Source organism: Octopus bimaculoides, chromosome 3, assembly GCF_046866305.1.
Source record: "Octopus bimaculoides isolate indiv1 chromosome 3, ASM4686630v1, whole genome shotgun sequence".
NCBI lineage: Eukaryota > Metazoa > Mollusca > Cephalopoda > Octopoda > Octopodidae > Octopus > Octopus bimaculoides.
Window position 1 is genome coordinate 96986884 of NC_142930.1, and position 22191 is coordinate 97009074.

General features: G+C 35.7%; 1 protein-coding gene across 4 annotated transcripts in view; it reads left to right on the forward strand.

Moving 5' to 3' along the window:
- The window catches only part of LOC106875473 (tubby-related protein 4), a 680107-nt gene that overhangs the window by 637761 nt on the left and 20155 nt on the right, over positions 1–22191 (forward strand). For 2 of the 4 annotated variants that reach the window (XM_014923630.3, XM_014923631.3), the window contains one exon: positions 6800–6880. The exons of the other annotated variants lie outside the window; for them this stretch is intronic. In XM_014923630.3, the coding sequence (XP_014779116.1) occupies positions 6800–6880 (81 nt within the window). The remainder of the gene's footprint in view (positions 1–6799; positions 6881–22191) is intronic. 4 annotated transcript variants of the gene reach the window in all.

The window sequence follows — 22191 nt, forward strand, 5'->3', positions numbered from 1 at the left end:
CATGGCTTGCTAGCTGTCAATAGGCAGATAGGTATTTCCTAGGGCTAAATAACAGTAGCATTCTTCCCTTTTATGGTACTGTCACATTAAGTTGACAACATGCTATCACTTTATCGTGCTGCTACTGCATAAATCTCTCTGTGAAATTTGCTAATGTTCTGCGTTGTGAGGACCAAAGACTTGAGGTGTTTTGTACTGCAAGACAGTGTGTGAGAGAGAATCATGATGTCATAAGAGAGAAATGTGTCTGCATGGATGATGGCTCACTTTCATTTAATGATGCTGCAAAGAGAGACTTGGAGGCACCATTATGAAAGGTTGCTAAATGAAGAGAATGAATGGGAGAAAGAGAGTCTGCGAATGTCAACCTAACAGAGGGACCAGTTATCCAAATTGACACTTTGGTAGATAAAGCAATTAAGGGTATGAAGACAGGGAAACCCCCAGCTCATCTGGAATCACTGCGGAGATGCTTAAAATATTTGGCGGTATAGGCTATAGTATAGTCACCCCTTATGGTCAACCAGGTGATACATGAAGGAGTCATACCCAATGACTGGTGTAACAGTACCATAGTCAACTGCTACAAAGGTAAAGGTGATGCATTAGTTGGGAATAATTACAGAGGTATCAAATTGTTGGATCAGGTGATGAAAGTCATGAAGAAGGTCATAGCCCAACTAATTAGGGAGAGAGTTAATTTAGATGAGATGCAGTTTGGGTTTGTACCAGGGAGAAGCACCACTGATGCTATATTTCTGGTAAGACAGCTACAGGAGAAATTCCTAGCCAAAGATAAACCTCTGTACTTAGATTTCATTGACATTGAGAAAGCTTTGATAGGGTCCCCTGATCCCTTATCTGGTGGTCAATGTGGAAACTAGGGCTAGATGAGTGGTTAGTGAGAGATGTACAAGCCATGTACAGGGATGCTGTCAGTAAGGTGAGGGTTGGCAACGAGTATAGTGAAGAATTCTGGGTAGTAGTAGTAGGAGTCCACCAAGGATCAGTCCTCAGTCCCCTCTTATTCATCATAGTCCTCAAGGCAATAAGAGAAGAATTCAAGACAGGTTGCTCCTGAGAGCTCCTCTATGCTGATGATCTTGCTCTAAAAGCTGAGTCACTACCAGAACAAGAGGAGAAGTTTCAGGTGTGGAAGCAAGGTCTAGAATTGAAGGGCCTTGGAGTCAATCTAGCAAAAACCAAAGTCTTAGTAAGTAGGAATGCAGACAAACCACAAATCCCTTCAGGTAGATAGCCCTGCTCAATCTGTAGAAAAGGCAAAGGCAGAAATTCCATAAGATGTACCCAGTGTAACCTATGGACGCATAAGAAGTGCAGCAATATCAAAGCAAGGTTAACTGGGAAGATAGTTTTTGGGTGTGACAGATGCACAGGGGCAATAAACACTGAAAATGTGCAGAAAAAAGATTCCATCACATGCCAGGGGTAAAAACTAGAAGTAGTTGATAACTTCCATTACCTAGGTGACCAAGTCAGTAGTGGAGGTGGATGAGAGCATAGCTGCTAAAATAAGAATTGCCTGGGCAAAGTTCAGAGAGCTCCTACCTCTGCTGGTAACAAAAGGCCTCTCACTCAGAGTGAAAGGTAGACTGTATGACACGTGTGTGAACAGCCATGCTACATGGCAGTGGATATTTGTCCTCAACTTGTTTGTTGTTAACACAACGTTTCGGCTGATATACCCTCCAGCCTTCATGACGTGTCTTGGGGAAATTTCTTAGATATAGAACTGTAAGTGAAATCATTGTTGTGGCCGATGCCAGTACCGCTTGAGTGGTACTTAAAAAGCACCATTCAAATGTGTTCATTGCCAGTGCCAGCATGGAAAGCAGACATTTTTGGTTTCCATCTGCTAAATCTCACAAGTCTTTACTCAGTTTGGGACTATAGTAAAAGATACTTGCTCAAGGAGCCAAGCAGTAAGACTGAATCCAAAACCTTGTGATTGGAAAGCAAGCTTCTTACTCCACAGTCATGCTTGCAACTATCTATATGCATGTGTATGGTAAAATATGAAAGTAAGCCCTACTCCAGGGCTTACTTATGCATTACTATTGTAAATAAGAGAAGTGATTAATACAAGATGGCTAGGTGTTTTTAGACTGGTCGTGTGTGTGTGTGTGTGTGTGTGTGTGTAAAGGACCTATATATGAACTTTATTTACACAAATCGTTTGAGAAATTCTAAAGAAAAAGTGTATGCTGGAAAACAGTAACTATAACAGAAAATACGTATAAATGGGAATAAAAATTATGATGAATCTAGAAAGAATCAGAGTAAAATCAGATAGAAGGAACAGGCAGAGAACATAAATCCAGTAATATCTATATATAAGTCAGAATAAACAAGTGTATGAAACTAACTATTTGCTATACAAAAACTTTGGTAATGGATTGGATGATGGAAATTATATGAAACAAATGGAGGAAGAAGACACTTTTGTGGAAACAGAGAAATATGCAGTTCATAGTATGATTACATGCATAAAAGCTAAGATTAGAAATGGAAAATATTGGTGGATAATTAATAAATAATTTAATAAAACAAGATAGAATTAGTTGCAAGGGAGGGACAGAGAATAAGATAGAGACATAAGTAAATTAAACAGATACCATCTAAATACAACTTAAAGTATACAGGTAGTGGATGTATCCATAAATGTACATTAATATTATGCTAATGCAGAATGAAAGGATAGGTAGGTGAAGAAGTTTAAGTGATAAACGAAGGGACAAGGAACATGGAGAAATGAAAAGACACAGTATGTATTGGTTAATAATCAAATAGATATATCATGCAGTCAGATAATGAATCTTATTTCTGCTGAATGTTTCATGTCAGTTTGTTAAAACAAGTTCAAAGGGGTTACAGATAATAAGATGTAGTAGATTTCAGTGCAGATATGAGAGTACAAGAGAATAGTAAGAAATATACATGCATACACATGCATGTGTGCACGTGCACACACACACACACACACACACACACACATATTCATACATGTATGTGTGTAAATCAATCATGGTAGGAAATAGGCTCTTAGTGTGTAAAAATAATTTATAATTTTATGATTGCTTTAAGTTATTTTCTTGAATTTGCTGTTTAATTGAAGTGTCTTAGTAAAAGTGTTTTTGAGAACTTGTGCTAGACACAAACTGCATGCTTTTCAGTTGCCAGTATAGGGTTGAACTATTTTTTGAGTGCTGTATTTGTGCACTGAGTCCACCTTACTGGGTGGTTGGTGTTAGGAAGGGCATCCAGCTGTAAAAATCCTGCCAAAAAGTCACAGAAGTCCAGTGTGGTCTTCTGCCTGGCCGGCTCCTGTCAAACCGTCCTACCCATACCAGCATGGAAGGTGGACGTTAAACGATGATGATGATGATGATGATGATGACGATGATGATGATGGTGATGTATTTAATATTAAAAGGTATGTTACTATCTTTGAAATCTCATATAAAGGTGAATAAGAAAGGTCTACTCCTTATTTCAGTTCTGAAAGGGGTATGTATGTCAATAAAACCTAACTTTAAAAGTACTAGTGGTGAATCCAACATAATTCTTGTATTAGGTGTTTTGACTGTACTCTCATATGCAATATTATTAGCTAGACATTATAATTTAACCCTTTTGTTACCAACCCGGCTGAAACCAGCTCCGGCTCTGAGTACAAATGTCTTGTTTTCATAAGTTTTGAATTAAAATCTTCCACTAAACCTTAGTCATAATTTATGTTCCTAATACTAGCCAAATGCTAACTAAATTATTTTACTAAATTCTTTGTTACATTTAAAGTAATTGAAAGAAACACAGAGCATCTCAAAATAAATACAGTAACGAAAGGGTTAAAGAGTACTCACTACATCTGCTTCTAATGCAATTAGAAGTATTGTTATCATTATTTGTATTTGGTTTAGCCATATTAGAAAAAGCTGTCATTGGGATAGTTTAGGCTTAGTTGAATAAGATATCTTCACAGTATGTGATAATATGGGAAAAGTTTTTTTCAAAGAATAGAGAATATTTTAGCATAATGTTAGAAATCATAATGTAAAATAGTGTTTTCCTTATATTAAACCCTAAAAAAAACTTTGAGTGGAGGCATCAACAATCTTGAATGATCAACATATTAGAAAAACCTCTGTATAGTCACTGAAGCGATTAGGATTGGCAGTCAAATCTCCTTCACCCTACCCTTCTAAAAATGAGGGACCAATAGACTATAAAGGCCTAAGTATACAAAAAAGTTTTTAAAAAATGGTGATGGTTTCAAGTGGAATGTATTTGATCATAGATTTGTTTGACTTGGTGCTCGGCATCAACAACATAGATTCATTAAAGGATGGCCAAAAGTCTTAGTTAATTCCCTTATTAATTCCAAAACCATTTGTTGACTGAGGTTTATAACTTCCTTCAAGATACTACAAAAGAGATTGGTGCAGTTGTTGTTTTTACTCTGTTTTGTGAGTTAGAATTCTTACACCAGTCTTCAACTTGAACTTTATATACTTCTGTACTGAACCAGTGCCAGAGTATCCAGCACCCTCAACCAGGTCTACAACATCTTCTTCCTTCTCTCAGCCCTTTTCTTCCAGTCCTGCACTATGATCCTCTTTCAACATTCTCCAGCCACCATCCTCATTACACCAAATGAAAAATGCAAAAATAGTTAACTTGTGTACAAGAAATCTATATTTTATGATCACATATATCATTAAGTAAATCTCTTACTGGATGAAACTTGAAATATTTCTTGCCAAATCATGTGATTGGTCATAACACCACACAAGTCTCTTTCCTCACCCACTTGCCCACATCCTTCATCCTTGTTTGTTCTGGTTGTGACATCATCTACTTTCTTTTGTGCTTTTAATTGAATTAAGAAATTTTGTGTAAGTTTTTTTATGGGTTCCCCAATTTTAGCACTCCAAGAAATCACCTAGTTTTCCTAGTGCTTAGCACCAGTCCTGCTTCTAAATGAATTGTTAGCCATAGCAAAAACAGCAAGCTGGACTTGGATAAATCATAATAGTCATTGTTCCTCTACACTTATCATTGATGGTATGCATCCCAGTCCAAGAGTGGTCTAATGAGGTTATTGATAATGCATTTGCTTTTGTGTGAACGTATCCTTTATGTTTATCAGGACTGGGTGGAAAGAATAATGCTTTTAGGATGTTGTAATTGTAGTTTAGACTTTTTCAAGCAGACCTATAATCAAAATCATGCCAACTATTTATTATTTAAGAAAGCTGAATATGATTTGAAAGAAATTTGACTGCTTTTCTAAGCAAGTCAAAAGACTTCATAGTGGCTCTGTCATTGACTTGTTTTGCAGTAGTGTTTGAGAATGTTATAGTGTATGAGTGTGTGGGGGTGATTTTACTTTTAATGGCAGGAGTTGTGGGGCCTGGAGCTTATTCAACATCAAATAGTACTGCCCTTGTCATTCATTTTGAGTATTTTTGTTTTATGGAGGTGATTTGTGACTGTTGTCAGTCCATGAGCTGTGATTTTTTGTCTAGTGCAATGTTTCATGTTATCGAGGTGAGAAAAGATAAAGGATGATCATGTAGTTTTTGTTGGTGTTGTTTAGACCCTGGTAATTTTTTTTTATTCAGTTATAGTTTAGCAAGGAATACATTTTTATAAGATAGGGTATTATTTGAGAGACATTTGGCTGTTATTTCCAACAGACCAAATAATGACATTAGGGGTCTCTTATTGGTTTAAAAACTATGTATATTTTTTTATTGTTGAGTCAACACAAAAAGACACTTTGACCATTTAGTTTTAATTATAGGATAATGCCTGCAACTTTGATTGATGAGTATATATTTAATATTGTAATACAACTAACATAAGTTGTATATTTGCCTGATTTATCCCATATTTTAGTATTTTTATTAATTTAGTGACTGGCAAACATGCATGTGTGCATACATACATACATACATACATACATACATACATACATACATACATACATACATACATACATACATACATACATGGATGCATGCATGCATAAATGCATGTAGAACTAACATGTGGAGCTCTTCTGAATATATTTCTATTCACTCTAGCCTGAACAGTCAGCAATCAGGCTAGCCTCAACAACTATTATTACTAAAGGACTTAGTATCATATTATCCATGATGTCATAGATAAGTAGAGAGGATTGATTTAAAACAAATCGTTTTGAGCCAGAATGCTAGGCCCCTTTCATCAGTAGTTCAGCATGATAATTAAATGTTTTTTTATGAATACCATCCTTATTGCCATTTGAGATTTTATTGAGAACAACTAAATTATATCTGAAAATCAAAATACTGAAATTTGATGGAAGCTTTTAATGTATTGACTGCTTATAAAAACAAACCAGTTTTTAGAAAATGTTTTATGTGAAAGTTTGTTGAGGAAAATTGAACAAAATCCAGTAAAAGGTTTTGAGTGAATTGGAAAAAGATAATCAGTTAGTGTCCCCTGTGTTTTGTTGTTATCCAGTTTGTCATAGTGTCTAAAAATAGAGATTATTAGTCTATAGCTATGAATAAAAATTGGCTGATGCCTTGTCTCATAGATGCTATTTACATTTGATACAATGTAGAAAAACGAATTTACAGACAAAATTTATTCCATATTTTAACAAAAAAAGAAATATATATATATACATATTTGATTGTAAACAAAAAAAAATCTCTGCATGAATAATTTCATACATGTAAAATTGTTTAGAAGGCCATAATATCTGTGTTATCCTTGTTCTATCTAGGCTTTTGCAGAACAATTAAATAGAAACAGTGAAAGCATGGAGCAGCCCTGCAAGCAATCAAGGGTAGATAACTGGCAAGAGGTCAGTCTTCAAAGTTTTGTCAGTGCATTTTGTGGCTACTAAGAAATTCTCTATACTGCAGTATCTATCTCTCTCGTCTTCCACTGCCTTATTCTCTCTTGCCTCCAGCTTTCATTGTTATGTTGCAAATTTGCATTTTATGGCAGTAGAGAGAAAGTGAGAAAAAAGACAAATACAAAAAAAAAAACAGAAAAATGAAAATAAGAGAAAGATTATAATGATAACATATATAAATATATTATATATATATAAATGTTATACACACACACATATACTCACATACACATATATAATCTTTTGTGTTCATTGCCTTGTATTTTGTTGCCTCTGTGCCTACTTAATGCCCCAGAAAAAAAAATCCTAATGAAAATTCAGCATGTAAAAACTGCTTCCTTACTGTTTTAATTATTTTATTTTTAATTATTATTTATTTTCAGGTTTTTAATTGAGGGTCAGTTAGGAGTAGAAATGACACCAAAAAATGAAAATATCCTAAGTCAATTTATAATTATTGATTGAACATAGTGGGAGTCACAAAGAAGGCTGGAGTTTCTTTGTTAAACAATACATTTTTTTTCCCCCTTACTCAATATTTTGAGAATTGTTCCAGTATTCTTCCTTGAAAGCGTTAATTGATTTTACTTTATACATTTATTAATGTCTTAGTCAAAAAAAATGAAAGGCAGCATTCATCATATTTGCAGGGCCTCCAAGATAAATAAGAAGAAAGAGAGACAGAGAGACAGAAACTTTGCCTCATGGGTTACTATAATAGAAAGAAGCATAACTATATTCAGACTGGGGGACCTAGTAAGAATATTTGCAAGAGTTGACTCTGCTAAAACCCACCCCACCTAAAGACAAATATGGGTGTTGAACTGGAGGATGTATAAAGACTACTACCAATCCAAGAATGGGTATAGTCTATCCAATGACTTTCATCACAGTCTCCATCTACCTATTGTAACTCATAAGACTTAACTCAAACCAAAGTTATAGCCAAAGGCATATGTCCAAAGTATCTTACTGTGAGATCAAACTCTGAACCACATTATTGCAAAGCATAATTCATGGGATTAAGAATTTTTCCTTCAGTGCACAGAATTCTCAGACCTGTAAGTTATTCTCTCTAGTAGTTAAAGGACTAAAATATTAAAATAGTTTTTCTAATTTTTCTTTTAACCTTTAAAGACACTGAGAAAACAAAAAACAAACAAATATCTCCACTCAATTCTAAAACTCGCAAATTTACAATCGAGCCTTTAATCCTATGTACCTTAAAGATATGATTCCCTTATGTTATAATTACAAATGTCCTAATCTGTATATAAATTTACTAATTGTTTCATGCATTTGTTTCCATTTTTAAGTTCCATTGCTTTATGGATTATTTTTTTTTTTTGTGTGTATGCATGATTTAATTTTCGCATTTTATGACCTGCATTTTGTGAAGTGCAATTTTGTTTTTTACAGATTGCCATTATTCTTGATATCAACATTAAAATGTTTTCTCTTGAGTCTCAATTTGAATATAATGAAATCATTTTCATCATTGTTAGTAGAATTGATAAGGTGTTGGAGAAAATGTTATGTGATACCCAGTTGCATTGCTTTATGTTCTGAGTTCAAATCTCAGCATGGTTCATTTTGCTTTTTACCTTTCAGATGTTGATAAAATAAATACCAGTTCTGATACTGCAGTGAATTTAATCCAGTATATATAATAATAATAATCCTTTCTACTATAGGCACAAGGCCTGAAATTTGAGGGAGGAGGATAGTTGATTGCATCAACCCAAGTACTCAATTGGTACTTAATTTATTAACCCCAAAAGGATGAAAAGCAAAGTCGACCTCAGTGGAATTTGAACTCAGAATATAGTGGCTGATGGAATACTGCTAAGCATTTTGTCTAGTATGCTAATGATTCTGCCAGCTCATTGCCTTAATAACAATAATAATAATAATGACCCATGCCATCATGGAAGACATCATGCTGATGATATTTATTATTATTATTATTATTATTATTATTATTATTATTATTATTATTAAGGTGGCAAACTAGCAGGATTGTTAGCACACCGGGCAAAATACTTTGTGGCATTTCATCTGTCTTTACATTCTGAGTTCAAATTCCGCCAAGGTTGACTTTGCCTTTCATCCTTTTGGAATCGATAAAATAAGTACCAGTTGTGCACTGAGGTTAATGTAATCAACTTAACCCCTTCCCCCAAATTGTTGCCCTTGTGGCAAAATTTGAAGCCATTATTATTATTGTGATGTTGTAGATTGAAGATATTGTGTGAACCAGGAATTTGTGCTGTCTGTCAAGTAATAAGAACTTTAGACTGGTAGTATTTTATGCAGTATGCATGCAATTCCAAGTAAAGCCAATTTTTGCAATACACCGACATTGTAGGGTATTTCTAAAGTACCTAGATGTTTATTCATGTTGGGTTGTAGTGAGCCCAGTGCTCCAATGACAACAGAAACAACCTTTATGTTTGATTCTTGTAGCTGCCTATTATTATTGTTATTACTCTTATTATTATTATTATTATTATTATTATTATTATTATTATTATTATTATTAATAATAATAATAATAAGGCAGTGAGCTGGCAGAATCGTTAGCATGCCGGGCAGAATGCTTAGTGGCATTTCGTCTGTCTTTACGTTCTGAATTCAAATTCCACTGAGGTTGACTTTGCCTTTCACCCTTTTGGGGTCAATAAATTAAGCACCAGTTGAGTACTGGGGTTGATGTGATCAACTATCCCCCTCCCCACAAATTTCAGGTCTTGTGCCTATAGTAGAAAGGTTTCTGGCATGCTAATGATTTTCAATAATAATAATAATAATAATAATAATAATAATAATAATAATAATTATTATTATTATTATTGAAAATCATTAGCATGCCAGACAAAATACTTAGAAATATTTCACCTATGTCTACGTTCTGAGTTCAAATTCTACCAAGGTCAACTTTGCTTTTCATCCTTTTGCGGTCAATAAATTAAGTACCAGTTGAGTACTGGAGTCGATGTAATTGACTTACTCCCTCCCCCAACATTTCAGGTCTTGATCCTTTAACAGGAAGGATCAATTTACTGTTTCCAGTAAATTTGAATGTGGATGAGAGTGACAAATATGGTCTGAGTGAACTGGCTTGCTCTGAGCATGTATCTGTAGATTAGCGGGGGCAGGGGAAGTAGATACTTGCATTAGTGGTCAGGGTGATTAGTTTTTGTGGGGTTCCCACTAGTAATCCTTAAAGATTAGGGGATTTTTGATTGTTTTGAATTTTTTTTCTTTTTTGTTATTTGGTATTTTCCATGCTTACACTTTCTCTTTTATGTAATGCCACACAGTCATCTTCTACCATTCTTGATGCTTTTGCCAACTCTATATGGTTCTTCAACAAAACAGCATCATCATCACCATTTCTTTCTTTTTTTCTCTCAGCATCATGTTTTTGTTCTGTCTGTAATTAATTATATGGTATCAAACTGCATCCTGCAGCTTTGCGTATTAAGCACCTCTCTTATGGTTATCACTGTGCCAAACAAACAAGCTTTCTGTAGAATCAGCAAATTCATCTCAATATCCATCATCTTCAACCAGCCACTTAAGCTTCTTGTCACTGTTCCTCATACTTTTATTACAATTGGGATAACAACAACCTTACAGCAATTCCAAAGTCTTTGAATTCTGTGCCTTAGATCCTGGTATTTCTCTATTTTCTAACGTTCTTTTTCAAACACTTTAGTAACGAAAGGGTTAAACAATATTGATTAAACAATTCAATCTTTCCTTTTGAATTTAACAATATCTTGATATGAATGTTACATTTACCTTCCATAATACCCTTACATGGTTATTTTCAAGGACATACTCTACTTTAAGGTCATACCACTTTTCAACATGTTCAAATCTAAGCTTTTTACAAATCTGTTAACGTAAGACTGTATTAACTTGGTCATGTCTCCTGTTCTTATGAACCTTCTGAGCAAGCACCTTAACTATCTCTTCTCTTGTACCACACACTCTACATGTCTTCCTCAAGATGTCTTCCTTATTTATATTCTTTCTTATATATCTCATCCTTGCCAGTGTTATGTAAATGGCACCTGTGGAACCATAGTTATGTCCGTTACTGGTGTTATGTAAATGGCACCCATGCCAGTGCATGTAAAAAAGCACCCTGGCATTAGGAAGGGCATCCAGCTGTAGCACCATGCCAAAACAGACTGGAACCTGGTGCAGTCTTCCAGCTTACCAGTTCCAATCAAACCATCTAACCCATGCCAGCATGAAAAGCAGATGTTAAATGTAAATGATGATGATGATGATGATGATGTGAGCTTGATCTTGTGCAGCTAGGATCAAGTCCTCTGGCCCTTTCTTCGAAACTCCCTTCTTTAGCTATTGGAACAACTTCTCATCTCAGTTTCCTTCTGCATTTTGATAAAAAAAATTTCCATTTTAGCAGAATTGCTAAAGCATTAGATAAAATGTTTTGTGGTATTTGGTCCAACTCTTTCATCCATTCTGGGTTGATAAAATAAAGTACTCGTCAAACATTGAGGTTGATGTAATCAACTAACCCCACTCCAAGTTACTGGCATTATTCCTAAATTAAAAACAATTATCATTAAGGGCTTTGTATTGACAGAACTATTAAAACATCAAACAAAATGCCTTGCTTTCTTCTAACTATTTACATTCTGAGTTCAAATCCCACCAAGGTCATCTTTGATTTTCATCTTTTTGAGGTCAACAAAATTAAATACCGATCAAGAGAGAGGGGTAAATGTAATCAACAACACCCTACCCTCAAAATTGTTGACCTTGTGCCTAAATTAGAAATAATTACTATGATTGTTATTGACCATGTGCAGGCTCCAATAATATACCAATAATGTGCAGAGTCTCTACATGGTCATTGAACTTGCTAGAAATAGCAGCAAGGTCTCCATTAAATCACACCTTGCTGTATTAAAAAGGGAGGAAAGGAAGAATACCCTAAATACTCCTCTAAAAACATGATGGTCCCTGCTGGAAATTCTTCAAACAGAGTTCTACTCAATCAGCCTTGACCTAGGGTAAACCAACAGCTGCAACAACCATCTAGCTAGTAGTATACTGTAACTATATACAGGTCCAAAGCTGTTGAAGCTATTTTGGATAATGAATGTTTACTATTTATAGTGAAATTTCAAGCCTGTATCTTCAGATCTCACCTACCTAATTAGTTCTACAAGTTTTGTTGTTGTTGTTGTTATTGTGTAGATCTAAGTCAGTCAAGTAGTTGTAAGTTGTCAGTCAAAAGACTTGGCATGATACACAGATTCATAGCACTACATATGATGCATCTCCAGATGGTTAAGGATCAGACGTCAAATTCTTAGATATGAAGAATAATGGTATGGGGCATAGCATAGCAAGTCAGGAGATGTACTTTTTCATTGTCCAGCCTGTTTTGTATACCTGTACATTTTTTGTATACTTGTACATTCTGTATCCACAATGGAAGCGGCAAGGTGAACCAGTCTGAATGCTTCAACTACTGCTCTTCTGCATTTATTATTGTTGCTGTTCATCTCAACATAGTAAGGCAGACAGGCAAGTGGGCAAGCAGTCAAATGTTGATTGCTTGATCTAATATTCAACTATTATGTTGCCTATTGCATAACCAGATCCTCAAATGGTTTTCAGGCATTCTATTTCCTAGGGTTTCAAACTCCATAACTCTGTTTTTGCACACACACACACACCCTGTAAGTATCTATCATGTCAGTAAAAGGAGTTTGACTTCTGAAGAGGGATTTTTCATATTCTACTTCTACCTTCTCACTTAATTCTTCTCTTTTCCATTGTGCTCATAATTTGGTACTTGTTTATCCCTAATATATACTGAGGAATATATTACATTTCATGTTTTTATATTCTTAATCATCTATTCATTCCTCTTTTTAATTTCAAACAGTTTACTTAAACTCTTACTGCATCAGGTATTATCTAACATTTCTCTACAAGTAAGATGAATTTATATATTCTACACCAAAAATCTTTAGTTGTTTTACAAATTATAATTCTGTAAAGAATTGTATTAAACAGTTCAAGAGTAGATATAGCAATGGTTACTGTTCAGTATTTATCAAACTAAAATGCTGCACCCCACTATATGTGTGTTTGTAATATGGTTTCAAATGTTGACGCAAGATCAACAGTTTCTGAAAGGAGTAGGAAGTCAATTACATTGACCCTAGTACTTGACAGGCAATTACTTTATCGACCCTGAAAGGATGGAAGGCAAAGTTGACCTCAGCGGAATTTGAACTTAGAATGTGAAGACGGACCAAAATGTCACCAAGCAGTTTGCCTGGCATACTAACAATGAAAGTTACTGAAAGTTGTCTTTGAGTATGAACTAAAGACATTTCAAATTGTATGAATATCAGTTTATACTCAGAGCCTGGGAATCACAAAATAATACAGAAAACAATACAAAAATATTGTTCTTTATACTATTGTCAAGTGAATGGCTAGTGTAAATTCCTTGCTTCAGAAAACTCAACTTAAAAGCCTGCACAGAATTTGACAAACCACTTCAGTTAGAGAATTAAAAAAAAACCCTGTTCAGTTGATTTCTTCCAGAAGAATAACTTGATTCAAATAACTATTCAGTCATGAAAAGCCATCATATTTTTTAGAAAACACTCTTGGAGTTATGTGATAATTTTCTCTCTCTTTCTCTCTCCCTCCCTCTCTCTCCCCCTCTCTCCCTCCCTCCCTCCCTCCCTCTCTCTCTCTCTCTCTCTCTCTCTCTCTCTCTGTTTTGTAGTTTTTCTCTTAGATTTTATTGACAATTTTACAAAGTAACAGTTAGTTTATCATAGTATTAGGAATAAGCAAGGAAAAGGTTATGATGGTTCATTTCTTTCATTTTCTCAACAGTCTCCTAATATATACACATCAGTTATATCTTCATTAAAAAACTTGGCCTACATTTTATAGCCCAGATTTCACTCCAAGGTGAATCCTGGTAATTCAAGAGAAGGTTCCGGTTATTCAAAGAAATGTTTGTTTGGTCAAAACTTTGCAAGTTGTAATACATTGTTCTTTTGTGTCAAGAGAAATATTAGTTATAACTTCTCTAAATCTAACATTATACTAGAAATATATATGGAAGAGATGTGTTGAGATAAATATCTGTTATATTGAAAAATAATCTTTATATGCATCATTCTCCATTGTTAATAAAATAATTTGATGGTATTCTTGAATTTTTCTCTAGCTTTGATTTCAACATTGGATATCACATATCTATGACTATATGTTTCTGTATAAATATATTGATATACACAGGTGTATGTGTATTGATGCACACACACACACACACAGGCATATAGATATATATCTATGAATGTAATTTTATAGTTGTAAATATAAATGTTTGTATGTATACATATATATGTGTGTGCATGTAAAAACATGTATGTATCCATGTTTGTCTCATGACATTTTGAATAGATCCACATGTAGTCCTTATACATAATATATGTGTGTGTATACATCTATATACCTATCTTATCTCTCTCTCTCTCATATATATCATCATCATCATCGTTTAACGTCCGCTTTCCATGCTAGCATGGGTTGGACGATTTGACTGAGGACTGGTGAAACCGGATGGCAACACCAGGCTCCAGTCTGATTTGGCAGAGTTTCTACAGCTGGATGCCCTTCCTAACGCCAACCACTCAGAGAGTGTAGTGGGTGCTTTTACGTGTCACCCGCACGAAAACAGCCACGCTCGAAATGGTGTCTTTTATGTGCCACCCGCACAAGCCAGTCCAGGGGCACTGGCAACGATCTCGCTCGTACATACACACACACACATATGCAGAGAGAAAGAGAGAGACAAACAGACTGACAGAATTGGTATTTCAAGAGTTGCTGCTCAGTTTTATGCTTATATTCATACATGAAATATAGTTCTCAAAGAAACAAAAAAAAACATAGTATGCATACAATAACCAAAGAAAGAAAAAAAAACAAATGCATAAAAAAAAAATAAAAGCAACACAAAATGTGAGGGTGGAGAAATTTGAATTATATATATATATAGGAGTTGGTTATAGATTTACTTACTGAATTTATTTACTGATACTGTTGTACATAGGGTAGATGTGTTTGAAAGTTGTGCTTTCTTTGGTATGCTTGTTCCCAAGCAACACTTATTTTAGTGAATGGTACTGCCCAGGTGTCAAAACCATAATGATATCCATGCGGCAGCTGATGATGAAGGTATGTTGGATTGTTGGTATGGTTGTTTTTGTATATGTGGAATAGTATTATAACTCATCCTTTCGATATATATATATGTATATCATCATCATCATCATGATAACTTTTCCTTTTTCCATTATCCATGGATCAGACATTATTTGTTTAGGTAGATTTTCTACATCTACATACTCTTCTTGTCAGCCTTCACTTGGTTCCAAGCAAGGCAATATTTACCCTAGTCCTTCAAACACAATCAGCACAACAGCCAGGCATGTTTCAATAGAAGACTGCAAATGAACAACACCACTGCTATGATGAATGCTTATTTACAATTATTGCATGATATGAAAACAAAGAGATACACTCTCTCTCTCTCTCACGCATGCACACACATACACACACAAGGATATACAGATACACACATGCACACACACAACAAATAGGTCTGTTTCATTTACCATCGACCAAATTCACTCACAATAGTTTGGCCAGCCCAATGCTATAGTAAAGGACATTTGCATAAGTTGTCATACAGTGGGACTGAACCCACCTTGTACATGTGTGTGTATCTGTGTATGCTCATGTGTGTGTGTGTGTGTGTGTGCACTCACGTGTGTCTGTATGTGTGTATGCATGCATGTGTATGTCTTTATTAAAGTACAAAATGTGCAATTTTTAATATTTGATGTAGCTGATCACATTTTGGTGGGTGATGGGTTGAACATATTCCGATAGACAGCTGAATAAAATCATATCTAGTTTTAATTTTAATACATTTTCTAAAACAAAAATATATTACAATAGCATTTTTTTCACTAAAGTATGCCCTATTATTATTTTTATTGGTTTACTCTCGAATAAGGAGCTGTATACACAAGCTTTATAGGCCTTCTGAGACTGGTCAGATCAGTGTTGTTAACATCCCTCTTGAACAGTTGCAAGCTGACTGCTATAAAGAACAAAATATCTTGGAAAACAATTCCAAAGAGACAGCATTCTGAGAAGGAAGGACTGGAAATAGTGATGGGCAAAGAGATGGCAAATAAGTGAGTTGTGAGTAACTGAATGATGGTAGAGTCAGCTCTAAGAAACAAACACCACTGTAGTAGTAGTAGTAGTAGTAGTAGTAGTGTAGTTGAAAAGGTAGAGAAAGAGGATATGGCACATTTGTGGGCTAGAGGTTGTAGTGCATTGGTGAGAACTTCATACCATCATGCACACAGTTAAGTGACCTTTCTTTGGATGCAGTCCAGAGTATGTGTTATAATAGCTTTGCTCCAGATGCAGGAGCTATGCTCTATTAAGGACTCATCTTAGATTTGTAGAGGATTGGTAGCTGTTGAAGACTGAAGTATTATTTTCTGGCCCTGAAGAGGAAGGTCAGTCTTTATGATGTAGTCTTTACTATGTTATGATTATGTGTCTACCAGGAGAGATTGTCAATAATGACAAAACTTGAAGTGATTGTGAAGGTCCTAGTTGTGCACTGTTTGTGTTTAAGTGGGGTTAAGATGGGCTAATGTTACGTTGATATATGCAGTGACGATATCTTTTTGCTGTTTAGTGGGCCAAGATAGCGTGATGCCTATTGGAGGATACTTTAGAGCTCTTTATGCAGTTAGTGTAGATTTGGCATGAGGTGTTGCATGTGGATATTGCTTGGATGTGGAGGTTAGTTTACAAAATAGCAAATAAACACTTAAAGCCGACTGGACATTTCAAAACTGCTGAGACATTTCAAAACCCATGAAACCTGTTGGATAACTGCACCATTCATAAACCATTGTATTGTTCCCAAAGTTAACTTTTGTGTGATGATTGGTTATATGAAACTTAGAGTAACAGTTGTGAAGCTTTTCATCTTTAATAAGACACTATATATATGCACATGTGTGAAGGCGCATGGCTAAGTGGTTAGGGTGTTGCATTCATGATTGTGAGATCATGGTTTTGAATCCCAGACCATGTGTTCTGTTGTGTTCTTGAACAAAATACTTCATTTCACATTGCTCTGTGATCATTTTGTCGTCTGACATGTGACACACCGTGCACCTGCACAGGTAATGTCAATTTAATGGAGGAAGTGAGCTTATGTGAATACAAACATTTGATCACTATAAATAAATCAACTTGTGGCTGTTCAGAAAAAAAATTGCAGAACCCACATTTGTTGTCTAATGAAGGGAGAGTCCATGATATATATTTAATCATCATCATCATCATCATCATCATTTAACATTTTTTTTCCATGCTGGCATGAATTGAACATTTTGACAAGATCCAATGAACTGTAAAGTTACATCGAACCCCAATATCGACTTTGACATGGTTTCTATCGCTGGATACCCTTCCTAATGCCAGTCACTTTACAGAGTGTACTGGGTGCACCCAAGGATTGAAACTTATTCTTGTAGATGTAGAGGGATTGAAGAGTTTAATAGGATAGGCTCTACTTGTTGGAGGAATTGCTTGAGCATGATGGGAGAGATATTCTCAAGAAGAATGGCATGTTAATTTGAAATGACAGGAGATTTTTTTTATTTTAAACTTGATGTGTATAAGTGCAGTGGAGGTGCAATGGCCCAGTGGTTAGGGCAGCAAGCTCACGGTCATAGGATCGCGGTTTCGATTCCCAGACTGGGCATTGTGAGTGTTTATTGAGCGAAAACACCTAAAGCTCCACGAGGCTCCGGCAAGGGATGGTGGCAAACCCTGCTGTACTTTTCCACCACAACTTTCTCTCACTCTTAATTCCTGTTTCTGTTGTGCCTGTAATTCAAAGGGTCAGCCTTGTCACACTGTGTCATGCTGAATATCCCCGAGAACTACATTAAGGGTACACGTGTCTGTGGAGTGCTCAGCCACTGGCACGTTAATTTCATGAGCAGGCTGTTCCGTTGATCGGATCAACTGGAACCCTCAACGTCATAAGCGGCGGAGTGCCAACAACAGCAACAGTATAAGTGCATGATGGTGAGAATGGTGGAGTGGATTTTGAAGATTTACTTAATGTGTCAATGTGAAGTTGGATGCAAAACAGTCAGCAAATGTTGAAGCTTTTTCAGGGAAGTAACTGCTTACAGTGCTGTTATGGTTGAGAAGTGGATGATAGGAAGAGTATGGAAAATTGCTGGAGAATTTGGGAAGTAAGAGAGTTTACAGGCTATGTAATGTTTAGAGATATCCTTTACAGGCTGGGTAATAGTCTTGCAGGAGTTGCAGTACTAGATACGAGTCCTGTAGTTTGTAGGGGTGGGTGATTTTCCCCAAGCCTTATAGACTATGTTCTTCGCCTGCACAGCTACAGCACAACTACAGGGTGACCCCAAAAAACGGAACCCATAAAAATGTTATTAAATCCTACAAATGTTCAGCAAATTTCTTGAAATTTGCTGGACTTAAACTTTGGTCTGTGTACGATCATTCCCTTTGCATAAAAGTCATGTTCTTTTCAAAATATGCTCCGAATGGCATACGTCACACAAACACTTGCATATATCATGCAAAATTGTCACTTACTCGAACACATTCCTTTTTGGGGGTTTCCATGATTTCTGCTGTAATTGCTGCCTTCGGTTCACCAATCGTTTGAGGGTTGTTCTGGTAAACATTATCCTTGAGATACCCCCACAGATAAAAATCTGGGGGTTCAAGTCCGGTGAGTGTGATGCCCTCTCAGTGTCACACTTCCTGCTGATCAGTCTCTCCTGAAATCGCTCTCTCAGCCAGGCTAGGGAGTCATTTGATGCATAAGGGGTGGCCCCATCTTGCTGGAACCACTGTTCATCTCAATCTATTCCTCTGTGTTATTTTCAAACAATTTTATTCAAAGATTTATGAGTTCTGTTTTTTGGCCTCACCCTGTATTAATAAACCACTTGAATGGCTTGGGGACATGAGTTTTAATTGTGTGCAGGTTGTGGGGAGACATACCTAGAAGTGAAGCATATCCACTGCTATTGATTGTTAACATAGATTTGGTAGAGCCCCAAGTAATCTATTAACTTGAAGTGCTTTAGTGTAGAAGAGGTGGGGGTATTGTGTAGTATGTGGGGGTGTGGTAAGTAATTCTGCTGAGAGTTTCAAGAGATTTGGTATTTGCACCAGTAGCGTCAGTGTGAGATGATCGTCGAAGTCACTGAGGACTATTATTTGATAGAGCAGTGGCTGAAGGTGAGGTGAGATAGATTTCCTCAATACAAGAAAAGCTGTGGATGGTTGAAGAGGTTCAGAGAATGATAGAATAAGCAGATGTGTCTGAAAGAATAGTAGGAAGGAGACTTTGGAGCCAGAGCTAATACAAGTCTTTGTTGCTCATATCCAAATGAGAAGTGAGTGTAACCTGCATATGCACAGATGCCACAGCTTGGAGTGAAGTTTGAGTAAAGAGTGTAACAGGGAAGGTAGGTATAAATAAGGGTTTAGAGGATTGTGTCTTAAAGTAGAACAAGATCTGTGTTTTACATGTTAATTAGGCTTTGTGTGTGTGTGTGTGTGTTGGAGAGAGATTTAGGTCAGAAAAAAGTTTACAGATATAGAAAAAAAAAACAGGAAAAAATCCAGTGATTTGAAGTTTAGATTTTGGCATCCAGGGAAGTATTCAAGGATTTTATAGGATTTTATTGCACTGTGAATTTACAGTTACCACTTGCCTGGAGCCTGGCTTAAAAGCTTGCTACATAGCAAGCACCATTAAAGATATTAAAGCCAGGAGATATATGATGTACCTATCTGCATGGTATGATGTGCCTACCACTAATCCAAATTGAAAAGAAATGGTTGGCCCTCTATGCCATACACAACGGGGTAACATTGAACTAAGTCAAACATGTGTGTTTGCGTTTTAGCTACCAATATACATAATTTTTGTCTTATAGTTATGTAAACTAGATGTAGATACTTACACACACACACACACACACACACACACACACACACACACACACACACATTCACATACACACATGCCATCATCATCATCGTCATTATCATCCTCATTATTATTAAATCCATTTTTCCATCCAAGCATGGGTTTGACAAAATTTGCTGAGGTAAATTTTTTCAGCCAGATACTCTTTCTGTAATCAACCTTTACTTCATTTTCAACTAAGATATTTTCATTCAAGTGGTCCTTTTACTCTGATCTCGATGGAGCCACTCAAACTGCCTGCAAAGGCTGATTTGCATCAAATGATGTTAATAAAGATTAGTGGAAACAACATTCACACACATGCACATACATGGCAGGTTTCTCAGTTTCTTGATCAGCCCAAAGCTCGTCGATGACCCTTACCCAAAGTGTTACACAGAAGGACTAAACTGAATACTATGTGATTGCAAAGCAAATTTTGTCCCCACACAGACATACCTGCACCAACTTCTATTCATGTTACGTATTTTATATTTTTTAAAGACCTACACACAAGAGTGTATATTTATGACTTCTATACTGCTATATTTTAAATTACAGCTTTAAGTTTAAGAATCTGAATCTGAACGTTTTTTGTAATCAATGATTCAGTTACTATCCCATCCATCAAAGAAGGCAAACCTTTTAACTTCTTATACACATACTGTGATCACTTAAAAGGAATCTTCATTTATCTTTTACTTGTTTCAGTCATTAGACCTGTGGCCATGCTGGGCACACTGCTTTGAAGGGTTTTAGCTGAACAAACTGACCCCAGTATTTATTTTTTAAAAGTCTGGTATTTTATCTATCAGTCTCTTTTGCTAAACTGCTAAGTTGCAATGACATTAACATACCAACACCAGTTGTCAAGTGATTGTGGAGACAGACAAAGACACACACACACACAAACACACACACACACACACACATGCACGCATGCACACACACACATGCAACAGGCTTATACACAGTTTCTGTCTACCAAATTCACTCATAAGGCATTGATAGGCCTTGGGACTCTAGTAAAAGACACTTTCCCAAGGTGCTGTACTATGAGACTGAACCTGAAACCACATGGTTGCAAAGTGATCATGGCTGCACCTGTATTTCATTTCAGAAAAACCTCTCACTAACAGTTGGTTGTTGAAAAGGAAATATATATCTCATTTGAAGGCTGGTGTTCAAGTTCATCTAAGAGATTATCATAGATTATAATTCTATCCTTTTGAAGTGTGTATGGGTGATGACCGAGTATGTATGTTGGGAGTATATATAAAAGATTTAGACTGATCTTCTTGGATAAATTTGGCACCCTATGAGAGATTTATATGAAAAGAGAAAAAAATGAAGCTGAAGCTATTAGTTTGGTTCTTCTCATAGAGAAGATTATGACATTGAATAATAAAAATCTCCTTCTTTGCTTCTGAGTTCACAGTTTTGTTGACTTTGATAATCAAATATCCTTCTTGCCTCTTGGCAAAAACTGACATAATAAAGCTCCTGCGTAACAGCTAGTTTTATTACATTGCTATATCAACTTGGTATTATTATTATACATTGATGTAATCGCTTATTTGATCCAAAAGAAGACTGAAGAAAATCATTATGGTTTCCATTTGATTATTACACTTGTCAGTGACTTCTTTCCTTCAAAGAATTCTAATAAAACATCATAAATTGGCTTCCACTTCAAACTGATTTGAGTCAGACATTAGACAAATTATAAGAAATGGATTTCATAAATTTATTAATATCAGTGAATAAATTTGATAATATTTGGAAAAAAAAAAATGAAATAAATCACTCGACAAAAACTTGGCATTACACTGAAGTGGTTAGGATTGGTATGGGTTAGCACTGAGTCACAGGAAAGTACCAGATAACATAAGACATAATAATCCTATTAATCTGTTCGATCATTATCAATGTTGCTTATCATCCCTGCCCACACTGTTTCCACCAATCTTTTGCATGCATTCAGTCATTGCTCTTTCTCCTTGACTTTACTCCATTTTTAACAATTCTCTCTTCTTCTATTACTTTTAATGTCCTCTCCACTTACCAATGCTCCACTTACCATAGTCATCTGCCTCAAACC